The sequence below is a fragment of the Cladophialophora yegresii genome (genome assembly GCF_000585515.1).
Source record: "Cladophialophora yegresii CBS 114405 chromosome Unknown aczIN-supercont1.6, whole genome shotgun sequence".
Classification (NCBI taxonomy): domain Eukaryota; kingdom Fungi; phylum Ascomycota; class Eurotiomycetes; order Chaetothyriales; family Herpotrichiellaceae; genus Cladophialophora; species Cladophialophora yegresii.
This window is the reverse complement of record NW_006913050.1, coordinates 2,904,426-2,917,060: the sequence shown is the minus strand read 5'-3', so window position 1 is coordinate 2,917,060 and position 12,635 is coordinate 2,904,426. Positions and strand designations below refer to the sequence as shown.

Genomic DNA, 12,635 nt, shown 5'->3' with positions numbered 1-12,635 from the left:
GCCTTTTCCTCTTCCCGGCCACTACTAATACACTGCGGAACTACTGTTACTGTTCTGTTGCCACTCAGCGACGTTGCACCCGCAGCTCACTACGCCCCGCCTTCTGCCTCGACTAGAGCGACTCCTTCGCGCCCGCCAATCGAGCCCTCAGCGACGCTCCAGGAGCTTGCGCAGTCTTCAAGCTGGCGGGCACCACCGATCGGAGGACCTCCACTGGAGGGTTTCTCAATCGCGTTTTTGGAGGCAAGAAAGAGAAGGATGCAGACACGGACAACGCCCCCCCTCGGATCAGCACTGACAGCAACCACACTACCCCCACCTCCCCTGGTGGCAGCATTACAGTCAACACGAATGACCTGAGCCCCAAAGGCGAGAGCAGGAAACCGGCAGAAGACGCCGCTCCCTCCCCAACGGCCGACTCGAAGAAGCGCCGGAGTAGTAGTGCTAAAGCCAAAGAGATCTTCACCCAAGCCAAAAACTCGCTGATCCATGGCGACAGGGACGGTCCTCAGACGCCCATGCAGAAACTCTCCAAGACAGATCCTGCCCTCAGCGTGCCCCAGGGCTCACTGAACAACTCGGCCGGCGAGTCGCAGCCGACTCCCAATTCCTCTTTCCTGGTAGGTGTGACGGAAGACAAAAACAAAAAATGCCGTCGCACTATGGAGGACACTCATGCATATCTCTACAACTTCCTTGGCACTCCTGCCCCTGTACTGGCCTCGGCCGATAGCTCCCTCTCGAAAAAGAGCTCGCGGGAAGACAAGAACAGCCTGACCACGATCCCTTCAGATTCTGGGCAGCATGTCGTCGAGACAGATAATGGGTATTTTGCCATCTTTGATGGACACGCAGGTACCTTTGCTGCAGAATGGTGTGGAAAGAAGCTGCATGTCCTCCTGGAAGATCTAATGCGCAAATACCCGAATACGCCGGTACCGGAACTGCTCGATCAAACATACACCTCCGCTGACAACCAGCTGGAGAAATTGCCGCTCAAGAACAGTGGGTGCACTGCCATTACTGCCGTCTTGAGGTGGGAAGACCGAGTGCCTACCAACCACTCCGCTACAGGGTCGCAAGCCATTGCATCCCTGGCAGCAGCGGCTGCTAAGGAAGCAGAAAAGAACGAGAAGAGTAGCGAAGTGTCAAAGGATGCCAAAGACTCGACTCCTCGATCAAACTCCACGGCTGAGGCGGCGGCCGCAGCTATCCAAGAAGCCAAGCAGAAAGCCACCCGGCAAAGAGTGCTATACACCGCTAATGTTGGTGATGCTCGCATCGTGCTATGTCGGAATGGAAAGGCTCTCCGCCTGTCATATGACCACAAAGGTATGGATGAAAATGAGGGGCGAAGGATATCAAAAGCTGGTGGTTTGATCTTGAACAACCGAGTGAATGGGGTGTTGGCTGTGACACGAGCGTTGGGCGACTCGTATCTAAAAGACCTGGTCACTGGGCATCCCTATACGACTGAGACGGTGATTCAACCTGATCAAGATGAGTTCTTGATCCTGGCCTGTGATGGGGTAAGTCTAATTGTCCAGCCTACCTGGACTCATGCTAATCCGAGTAGCTATGGGATGTCTGCTCAGATCAGGAGGCAGTCGACCTCATTCGCAATATCCAGGATCCGCAAGCCGCCTCCAAGATCCTCGTCGATCACGCCTTGGCGCGTTTCTCCACGGACAATCTATCAGTCATGGTTGTTCGCTTCGATCCGCAGAAGCTGCAAACGAACACGAAGATGGACATTGGAGTCGAAACAGATGCCAACAAAGACAAACTAGCTATCAGTGAAGTGGAAATGATTGTTGGCGAAGCCCGACGAAATTCTGGCATTGCGCAGGAAGGCGTTGTTTCGGATCAGGACTCGGAAGAGCTGATGCAAACAGTGATCAAGGAACAGGAAAACGAGGACCAGGAAGCGGGCCCCGAATATACGCCAGAGGGCAGACCCGAAGCCGAGAGGATATTGTCCGAAAAGAAGACAGAGCAAGTACAGAACGGAAGCTGAGTATGGTCGACAAGTCGATTCGTCTGAGGGATTGTGTTGTGTGAGGCGAGGCCCATTTTTGGAAGCAGATGAGAAAGACGATCTTGGCCGATCGGGCAAAATGTCCATATGAGTCTGTCTGGGATTTGCATCAGGCGGCTCTTGATCCGTCGGCATGCAGTGGACCTCAATCATGCCAGCTCTTGGATCGAGCGAATCTCTTCAGATCGGTTGGATCGTACTTGAAAGATCAGCAACATTGGATTGGCACGGACAGACCATCGGATGGTTCGAGAGATCAGTTCATAGATGGATGGTGATATGTTAAAGGCATCACCGGGTCATAAAGGGCTCGTCCATATGCGGCCTTATTCCATGGTGGTGTTGTGCATTTGATTTATGCAAATTCCCGATGTTTGTTAAGCAACCAGCCAGCCAGCCAGCGAACTTTCATGTCATATGCTTTTCTTGGCCCGTCTGTATACATGTCCGTGATGAGATTGATTCGACGCCGTTGTCCACATGTGTGCCTTGACAGCCATAGTTTGTGGTGAACATGACCATCTTAGAAAGGACGGGAATAGCCATAAAGATCATGGCTGCTGGTCGGTCGTGGCATCCGACTGGATGTGGTGTGCTGGACCAGGTTGAACACGGGGCGCATTCAGGAGATTCGTAGATAACGAACGGCGTACCTTCAGTGTGAGTGTAAGCATTCGACCACACTCCTTGGCTGTTTCTTCCATCTTTTGGAGGCGTGTGAAGTTTAGTCTTCCACAAGCGAGGTATCGCTGATAAAGCACCAATGGTGATACTGCTTCTTACCTCGTACGGGCCCCGATTTCTGTGACCGGACTCGGAAGCGCCCCCGCTTTCCCTTTGCGCAGCTTCGTCATGCAGTGCGGACCGTGAGCTTCGGAGGCCGTCATCGTCATTCCCAGCCTTTGAGCCTATGAGTTAGCATACTGTGATGGGCTTATGGAAGGTCGCGTGTGAAGCTGAAGTTGAAGTTGCGAAAGGGAATGATACGTACCACGTGCATTTAGAGAGCCCAACGCCCCTTACCGGCCCTATCTGGTGCTATCTGCGCTTATCAGGATCCCTGGGCTCTCAGTGGCCGGATGGGAGCTTAACATTAAAGCGGCCCACCTCCCGGAGCTTGCTGCATTGTTACGTATCCTTCCAAAGTATTTTGCAGCGGCAAAATTACTGACCCTAATCTTGCTCAACAACATCCTTTTTGCCTCACTCAATTCTCTTGTTGTGCGCTCCCCTCTCCTTTCCTAGCTCTTCCCTGTCGTGATGGTCTCGACAGAGTCGCCTTGAGCCCTTGACCCCGAAAAAGTCGACCGACATGGCGGGCAAACTACCTTTACGCATGATGCCAGGCGTCCCAATGGTGTCATACAGGCCGCTGTCAATGCGAGCTCTTTCAACTTGCCCCAGGTCGAACTTGTCAGTCGCAAGTGCTTTGAAGCCATCTCCATTACTCCCTCGACCTTTGGTTTCACAACCATTCCGCCGTTCCTACGCCGATGCTCCCAAAGTCGAGTTGTCTCCGACACCCAAACCCCGGCGACGGTTCAGATTCCTTCGCTGGGCATGGCGATTGACCTACCTCTCCGTTCTCGCTAGTGTGGGATACGTCAGCTATCAGGTCTATGACCTTCACCATCCTCCAGATCAAACCGACCCCGATCCGAGCAAGAAAAATCTTGTCATTCTTGGTCTGCTGCTATCTTGGATAAGTGCCCTTCCGAGCTAACGCGTTGCAGGTACCGGTTGGGGCACTGTATCTCTACTGAAGAAGCTGGACACCGAAAACTACAATGTTGTCGTCGTTTCGCCACGCAACTACTTCCTCTTCACCCCTCTGCTTCCCTCCTGCACCGTCGGCACCATCGAACACAGGTCTATCATGGAGCCCATTCGAAACATCCTGCGACACAAAAAGGCAAATGTCAAGTACTATGAAGCCGAGGCTACCAAAATCGACTATGAGAAGAGAATCGTGTACGCCAAAGACGAGTCAGAGATCAAGGGTGACGTAATGGAGACAGAGATACCCTTCGATATGCTGGTTATCGGTGTCGGCGCTGAAAACGCTACCTTCGGAATCCCCGGTGTTCGCGAACATGCTTGCTTCCTGAAAGAAGTCAACGATGCTCAGAAGATCCGCAAGCAGATCATGGATTGCGTCGAAACTGCGTCTTTCAAGGATCAGTCTCCAGACGAGATCAGGCGCCTTTTGCACATGGTCGTTGTTGGAGGTGGTCCCACAGGTGTTGAATTCGCCGGCGAACTCCAAGATTTCTTCATGGAAGATCTGCAGAAATGGGTGCCGTCGATCAAAGACAGTTTCCACGTCACTCTGGTCGAGGCACTCCCCAACGTTCTGCCCATGTTCAGCAAGCAGTTGATCGAGTACACTGAGTCATCATTCAAGGAAGAACATATTGAGATCCGGACGAAGACGATGGTCAAGAACGTTACCGACAAGTACATAGAGGCAGAAATCCAGAAGCCCGATGGCAGCAAAGGTATCGAGAAGATCCCGTACGGATTGCTTGTCTGGGCGACCGGCAACGCCGTGCGGCCTGTGGTCAAAGACCTCATGTCTCAAATCCCGGCTCAAGCCAAGGCCCGCCGCGGTCTCGAGGTCAACGAATACATGGTCGTGAATGGCGCGGAGAACATCTGGGCTGTTGGTGACTGTGCGGTCGCCAACTATGCTCCTACCGCCCAGGTTGCCGCGCAGGAGGGAGCTTTCCTCGCCCGGCTCTTTAATACCATGGCCAAGACCGACGCGATCGAGGCAGAGATGCGCGAACTGTCCGCTAAGCAAGCCAATGCCAAGCCAGATGAACGCAAGGTCATTCTGGAGGAGATCAACGAGCGACAACGGCAATTGCGCCGCGTCAAGCAGATTGGCGCCTTTAGCTATTCGCACCAAGGATCATTGGCGTACATTGGCGCGGAGAAGGCTGTGGCCGACGTCAGCTGGTTCAGTGGTAACATTGCCTCCGGGGGCACCATGACCTACCTGTTCTGGAAGAGCGCATACCTGAGCATGTGCTTTAGCAGTAAGTTTTTTCCCCTCTCCGTTGGTGGGTGTACCTTTGACTGACAGTTTCTGCGTAGCACGGAACCGTATCCTCGTCTGCTTCGACTGGGTCAAGGCCAAGTTCTTCGGCAGAGATGTGTCGCGGGAGTAGCCGAATGAAGAACGGGAAACAAATGCTGAAGACAGCTGTCTGCGTGTGGTCATATAACAAGGAATGTTTCAGAGGGCAATTGGCTGAAGCGCAATCAGCTGCTTTGCAGCCTTCGTCGAAATTGTATTACTGGCGGCTTCGATACGGAAGATGACGATTGGTGCCCGTTCTGATATAGTGCGCGTGTGCGGGTGCATGCTTGCTTGGGAATCTGTGTGATATGCCAAATGCTACACTTCGAAGTGTGCCTCGAGCAACACGCCTTTTCAGAACTTCTCCGATGCGGCAGCTCCTCAAGTCAAGCTGGCGGAAGAGAGCGTATCATGCTCTGTTCGGCTATCCAGGTACTATGCTATACAAAGTCGAGTTCTCAGTACACAATGCCGTGGCCTTCCTCCAGCTCCTCTGGCCACCAGCGGAGCTATATATCGTAACACTCCCAATGAGAAACGACTGATAAAGAGTATTGCGGCTGAGTGCCGGAACGACGGCCGTAGACCAAATACAGCAATTTCGTGTTACATCCGAGGGCGAACCCTCTGCGAGCGTGTGGTATTCGGCAGACACTCCTCATGGGAAGGAGCATGAGCGCCCCTGCTGTTCCCATCCACGGGCGCCCACATGTAGAGCAGCCGCTCTACCACAGCTTGTCACCTTCTTTCCTCTTGGCAGCCCTGCCACCCACGGCGCTCTCCCTTTTCAGCGCCTTCAGCTGCTCCTCGCTGAGCGGCTCTTTGAAGTATAGACTTGCCATCTCGCCCTCCTTGACCGTGTGGCTCAGATATCCGCGGTGCTTCGCGTCGCGATAGTATTCCAGATCCTTCCTCGAGCTCGGATCCGGCAGTCTATAACGGAAGCCCATGGCCTTGACGCGGTTCTCGATGGCCTCTGCGCCCTCGACGGCCAGGTGCGGGTTGTTCAGCGCCCCGACATCCCAGCGCATCGAAACAAATGGATGCGTGGACCCAGCCTTGATGCGCCGGATCGCCTGCGCGGTGTAGAAGCGCGTGGTGACTGTGCCGCCCAGTGCCTCGACCGCAGCAATTGCTGACCGCGACGCCCTGGACACGACGATATGGATCGGGGTTTTCAGCTCGGAGGCGCCATTGCCCAGTAATTTGACGCCGTCCTTGATCTGGCCAAGCAGACGCGAAGCGCTCAGCTCCTTCAGCGTGATGGGTCGGGAAGCGTCGAGGCGACCTTGGTCGATCCAGGACTGGATCTTGTCCAGGTTGACGGGCGCCATGTCGTTGGCAAATCTAGAGGCGATTCTCCGTCAGTCACGGGTCCAGGTGCCATTTTCGGGTGGCTCGGACTACGACTTACTGGTTGATGAAACCATATTTGCCGTGCACGATGTGTTCGGGTGTTTGGCCTCCATTGAACCCCTCTGGCACTTTGCCGTGTTGCTTCTGCCCGTCTGAGCCCCGACCGGATTTACCTCCTTTGCCCGACGCAGGACCTCGTCCTCTGCGAATCTTGCGGTTGTAGGCCCCAGGCCGGTCGGACAAGGAGGTTAGGATCGAGGCATGCCGTCGCTGGGAGGGTTGAGGTTGATGGCGTAGGAAAGGAAGCAGGAAGGCTGGGATTCCTGAGACCACCGGTGCCGCTGCAACTGGAGTCGATACAGATGGGAGAGTGCCGCACGATAGGGCCTTCAGCCGCAGTGGTAGCCGAGGAGGCATTGCGACTACTGGAGATATTCGTAATGAGCGTCGCCAGCACTGCTGGTGTGTCCCAATGTCGATCCCGAAAAGTTGAAGCTCGAATTGCCCGTGGCTCAGCGGTCCACCGTACTGCCAAGGCTCTAGCGGCAGAATACACCCGCAGTCGTGGATTTCCACCTTCGCTTCAGGTCTGCTACCAGCGCATTGAGATTTCAGTAATTACAGAAACTCAATACGGAGCACAGAGTAGACCCTCGCCAGAGATACTGGGCGAAATCCCCGTTTGCCGGGCGTATCGAGGGCTTTCTACCTTGCCACCCAGTTGACGAACCAGAAGTCATGGCCAGGGTGAAGTTCAGATTAGACCCTCTCATCTTGAAAGAACAAGGCGCACAGTTGGATTCCCTTCTCCCTCTGGCTCTTGTCATCTCTGTTGTTTGAACTGAACATGGCAGTCCGTGAAAGTCCCAAGTACTCCAGCCTAACTCCGCCTAAGCGCGGCAATGCCTACGGCGTAGCGCTGGATAAGGTTACGGGCCCTCGTCCTTTGAGAAGCCAGTTTTACTCTTTTAAGGCAACCCCTGGTGCCCCTGTCCGGATCAGCCTCGCCTGCTACAATACGTATGTAACTACTGTACCTCTCGGCACATGCAGCAACAATAACTCGTACCGACCTTGGGTAACCGCGAGGTTTAGATTACTGTGCCACGATCGACTTTTTGCATGGGGCTGAGTATGGGAGCCAGAGGAGTCAATCGTCTTCCGAAGTGCACCCTGCTTCTACGGCTTCGAAAATGGCTGCAGCCGAGTCTGGGTCTCCGCGGTCACGAGCCTCTGGGTGGAGTTGCATGAGCATTGCGCTCTGCATGGAGGTTGTCTTTCGTTGCTCTGGCTGCTTCCTGGGTGTCTTGTGCCACTGTTACTTATTATTGGCCCAGCTCCAGCGTCATGCTCTTCCGTGCATCAGCTACATCATGTTGAAAATGACTCCTGTCTAGTCCGTCTGCCTGTATATTGTGTAAGTACAGAGATCGCCATCTTATCAGATGGCAAGGACTCGATTGGTGCCACGTTGGAATCCCGGTCGCCAGGGGTTGCATGGCTTGACGCGCCTTGAGACCAAGGAAACGTCACGGAGAGGTCAAAGGGCAGGGGCCATACGGAAAGCTCGTATCCTCAACTCAGTACTGCCGCTTTCCCTCGCGAACCTCGCAAAATCGCCGGCGTTCCAGCCTCACTTGTTCTTCACAGGCGTCGTTATTCCTTCACTTCAGTGTTGACGATCAACTCAGGCTATCAGTAAGGCCTCGCATCTGCGAGAAAAACTTTTCGAGGGGAATTGCTGAAGTTCGTAGAACAATGCCGATTGAGACTCTGTCTATCACCGCGGCTTGCATCAGCCTAATCGCCGATGTGGACGAGTTGACCACCCGCATACGACCGTCCATATCTCGTATGCGGCATACACACCGTGGCTCAGACGCCGTGTTGCAAGAGCTCTCCTCTCTCGGGCTCTGCCTGGAGTCTCTAAAGAGTAATCCAGGCAAGTACAACTAGTATTCCAGAGTCCCACCCCATCTAGTGCAGACCTCTGACACCTTGCCGACTTCAACACAGTGGTCACTTCCCTCCGAGTACCTCAGGCTCTCAAGCACAGGGTCTCGCTCATCCTAGCCAGTACCAGCGAAGTTGTCGCAGACGCGGGCGAAATTCTGCTTAGGATGTCTTCTTCAGATAAATTCGTTAGAACCATGATCTGGGCTAAATATGGCGGCGATGATTTGACAAGATTGAGCCTCCGGCTGGGGTCTCACAACGCTTCGCTAGAGATGGCTCTCGCTCTGTTGGCCTCGTAAGTGACACCGTCAAGCAGCATTTGGTCGTAATCGCCAGACTTAAGGAAAGCAAAGCGATAGATCCAGAACCGCCATTCGAGAGATGAGTCAGCTTGACACAGACCTGAAGCTCGATTCTAGTAACAGCAGCGACAGTCCTAGCAGCCCTGCTATTCCAGGTACAGCACCGCGGGTTGGAACCTTACATGAAATAGAAGTTTTCGACTCCAGAAGCAAGGGGCCCCAAGAATACACCAGCAACAGACTGCCTCAAGGAAGCATCGGTGAGCTTCCACACGAAGCCATCCATCACCTCGCTCAAGACGACGACGCTCCCCCAGACGCTGTGGCCGGCGAAGTGAGCAATCCAAGGGAAATTGAAGAAGTTATAGGATCCGATTTTGCGGACCCACAAGACGCTCTCCCCGAAGTTTTTGGGCTGATTGCCGCCGAGCAGGCGATGACCGAAGGGCACGGCCTCCGGTTCTCGTGCCCGTCGTCCTCCCGTAACACCGGTCAGAACTTCAACGCCCTGGCCGATCTCATGAGACTTGGGTTTGAGATGGGCGTTGGTAGAGCGCCAAGCGACAGCAGCGCCCTACGGACAAGGGATGCCAGCTGGAGCGATGGTGCCTACGATAGTGAGGCAAAGCATCAACCAGATACTCCCCCAAGCAGCCCGACAACGCCAAAAGCTCCACCACTTGCTCCTGCAATACACGTGGTGACCCGTTCTCGGGCACGACATGTATCGTTGGTGGAAGGGAGAGAACATACTCAACGCATCCTTTCAAAGCAGGTTGGGCCACTCTTCAGGATGCCAAACCCACAATTGTCGCCTCCTCCGTCACCAGTTGTGGAAAGGCAGGCGTCAACCGAGACGGGCGCTATCACCAGAAGCGGTGGGTTGAGCTCGCACGTCAAGAAAGCGGTCGACAGGATTGAGCAAAGGAAGAGGGAAGAGAGGTCATAAGTATGGTCACCACAGTAGCCGCAGTCCGACGCTCTGAACCAGACCGGCGAGAGAGTTGATGTCTTTCCTCTCAATGCGACGCCCAGGGGCTCTTGCTCGCCGGCTAACCCAATAGCGAACCCTTATTATTGAGCGTGGTTTAACTTTTCAGTATTTAGCAAGCAATTGCGAGCGTTTACTCTATTCAATTGTGAACCTTTACGGAGTACTCCGTACACTCTCTCAATCCACACTTCCTCGCACTCTGGGGGCTGTGGCTGAGCGTGGCTGGTGATAATATCGAACTAGACCTGATTCGGATATGGTGTGGATTCGTGGTTAGCCACCTGCGCGACTCCGCGCCACTCCAGATTGGCAGCAGCTGCGCCTCCTGAGACCATGGCCTGAACTTTCCTGGTGAGAGACACTCGTCCCCAAGGAACCTCTTGAATTATGGGTCGGCGAGGCTGCGGAGCAGGGTAGGATATCATTGGCATTCTCTTAATTGCATCGCTATCTCTGTCAAACGTGACGGGGATGAGTATGTAATAAAGAGGCCTCTATCCGATGGTTGATTAACACCACACAACATGGGTCCCATTGAGTTCAACAAGAAGCGGATTTTCCTGCTCATTGCCGGTGTCCTTGCCTTCTATATTGTCTTCCATGGTCTCTCCTTCTCGAGTACCGACTTCAGCGATGTCGCCTCACAACTACCTATCCCGAACCACCTGACCCCGACTGAACATAAACTGCCGCCTTCAGCGCCAGATCCAGATGAGATATGGGATCTACCTTCTGAACCGTCGCCGGTACCGGTACCGGTACCGGTACCCGAGGATGCTGTCACACCCGATGCGCCTGTGTCTGCGCCAGCAGTACAACACTTCGATTTGCACCCGATCGCGCAGCTGATGGAGAATGCCGATGCGCAATGGCGAGCCTACGAGAGCGGGGTCTCGACGACATTCAGGCAGACGGTGGAGAAATACAGAAGCAAATATGGCAGACATCCTCCGCCAGGCTTCGCCGAGTGGTACAAATTTGCGCGCAAGAGGAATGTGTTCAACATCGACGACTTTGAGCAGATAATGGATGATCTGCGGCCGTTCTGGGCAATCAACGCCTCCGAGATCCGTATCCGAGCAGCTCATATGTGGGAGAAATTCGACTTTGGGGTCGCAGTCATGCATATCCGCAGTCACAAAGTCGTCAAAGTGGAGAATCCCAGCTGGCGGTCCGAAACGATGGAGAAGGTGATTGAAAAGTTCATCGACCATCTGCCCGATATGGATATTCCCATGAATCGGCTGGATCAGCCACGCGTGGTCGTGCCGTGGGAAGATATGCAACAACATCTAAGAGTCGAGTATGACACCCGGGTGATGCCGCCCGAGGTCATGGATAGCTTCACGAAGGACCAGCCTGAGTTACGCGACATGAGCATTCTTGACAAGGCTGATGATCATTCGACGCGGCTGGATGATGAGTGGTTGTTTGCGCCGGGTAAGCAATACATGAAGATTGCCGCCAAGGGCTGCCCCCCAGAATCTCCCGCGCGATCCAACATGTCCGTTGCGCAGGCGGACAGTCTCTACAAGGAACCCCTTGCAGGTTTTGTTACCAACTTCAACCTGTCAAGTGACTTATGCACCATCGGGCCCACGATCCAGGACATGCACGGGATGTTGTACTCGGCCAGCAGTATCATTGCCTCTCACAAGCTTGTTCCCATCTTCGGTGAATGTAAGGTCAACGTCAACAATGATATCCTCTTCCCCGCCAACATGTACTATCAGCATGATGATCGATATGACTACAACGACAAAGAAGATCTGGATTGGCGCGATAAGCAGGACACCATCGTTTGGCGTGGCGTCACTTCTGGCGGCGTTCAGCTAGCGGATAACTGGGACCGAATGCATCGCCAACGGCTGGTCCGGCTTCTCAATGGAACCTATATGGGTACGGCGGCCAAAGAGGTCACGGTCCTCATGGAGAAGGATACGGGACCGGAGAAGGTCAACACCACGTATGAGCCATATGAGAGATTCCGGCCGTCCAAATTCATCGAACAGCACAGTGACGTTGGATTCACCGAGCCCATGTCCTGTATTCCCAACTGTTCGTTCTACAATGATTACTTCACCTGGGTGCCGCCCGTCTCGCTGACCTCTCAATTCAAGTCGAAGTACCTGATTGATGTGGACGGGCATTCTTTCTCAGGCAGATGGCACGCTTTCTTACAGAGCAAGAGCCTCGGACTCAAAGCCACCATTTTCCGAGAATGGCACGATAGTCGGCTTTTAGCATGGCGACACTTCGTGCCTGTGGATAATCGATACGACGATCTCTACGCTCTTTTGACGTATTTCATCGGCTACGGCAAGCCTTACAAGCAGCACGCCGAGGAAGGCGTGGAGCTCAATCCGCAGGTCTTCATTGCCCCGCACGAGCAAGCGGCCCAAAAGATTGCGAGACAGGGTCGTGAATGGGCGAACAAAGTCCTGAGACGCGAAGATATTGAGGTATATATGTTCCGGCTACTTTTGGAATACGGCCGTTTGATCGATGATAACCGAGATTATATTGGATATTCGGGCGACGGCAGCGAGTTGGATAAGTTCGACGCCGGCGAGGAGAATGATGGGCGATGGGGCATAGGGGGATGGAGGTGAAGCAATTGGATAGCTCCACCACCGTCCATGCAGATTTGTGGACATCAGGGACGACCAACACGGATCACCCTCAGCAATAGCTCGAACCGGGTCCAATACATTTTTCAAGTATTCGGAAGTCGCCGGTAGCACCTCTCCGAGCTTTTGACCTGGACGCTCTGTCAAGACGACGGGCACAAAATGACACGCCACAATGCTAGCCCTTGTCACTCGGATCATATGTCTCGGGAAGCGGAAGGAGAAAAGGCATCGGAGTATCATTCCGGGCATATAAATGCACTGCGCTCACACG

At 54.0% G+C, this 12,635-nt stretch overlaps 4 protein-coding genes across 4 annotated transcripts; 3 read left to right on the top strand and 1 right to left on the bottom strand.

Moving 5' to 3' along the window:
• Nucleotides 1–518: 518 nt before the first annotated feature.
• On the top strand, nucleotides 519–2,017 carry A1O7_09081 (protein phosphatase; the record flags this gene model as incomplete). Its single annotated transcript, XM_007763070.1, has 2 exons — nucleotides 519–1,529; nucleotides 1,577–2,017. 2 exons carry the CDS (start codon nucleotides 519–521, stop codon nucleotides 2,015–2,017), a joined length of 1,452 nt encoding a protein of 483 aa, XP_007761260.1.
• Nucleotides 2,018–3,350: 1,333 nt separating this feature from the next.
• Nucleotides 3,351–5,211, top strand: A1O7_09080 (NADH dehydrogenase; the record flags this gene model as incomplete). The annotated part of the gene is made up of 3 exons (XM_007763069.1): nucleotides 3,351–3,723; nucleotides 3,772–5,079; nucleotides 5,138–5,211. The coding sequence occupies 3 exons, from the start codon at nucleotides 3,351–3,353 to the stop codon at nucleotides 5,209–5,211; spliced, it is 1,755 nt and encodes a 584-aa protein (XP_007761259.1).
• A 637-nt stretch (nucleotides 5,212–5,848) lies between these two features.
• Nucleotides 5,849–6,896, bottom strand: A1O7_09079 (uncharacterized protein; the record flags this gene model as incomplete). Its single annotated transcript, XM_007763068.1, has 2 exons — nucleotides 5,849–6,470; nucleotides 6,538–6,896. 2 exons carry the CDS (start codon nucleotides 6,894–6,896, stop codon nucleotides 5,849–5,851), a joined length of 981 nt encoding a protein of 326 aa, XP_007761258.1.
• A 3,359-nt stretch (nucleotides 6,897–10,255) lies between these two features.
• A1O7_09078 (uncharacterized protein) lies at nucleotides 10,256–12,343 on the top strand (the record flags this gene model as incomplete). Its single annotated transcript, XM_007763067.1, has 1 exon — nucleotides 10,256–12,343. One exon carries the CDS (start codon nucleotides 10,256–10,258, stop codon nucleotides 12,341–12,343), a length of 2,088 nt encoding a protein of 695 aa, XP_007761257.1.
• Between the last annotated feature and the right edge of the window lie 292 nt (nucleotides 12,344–12,635).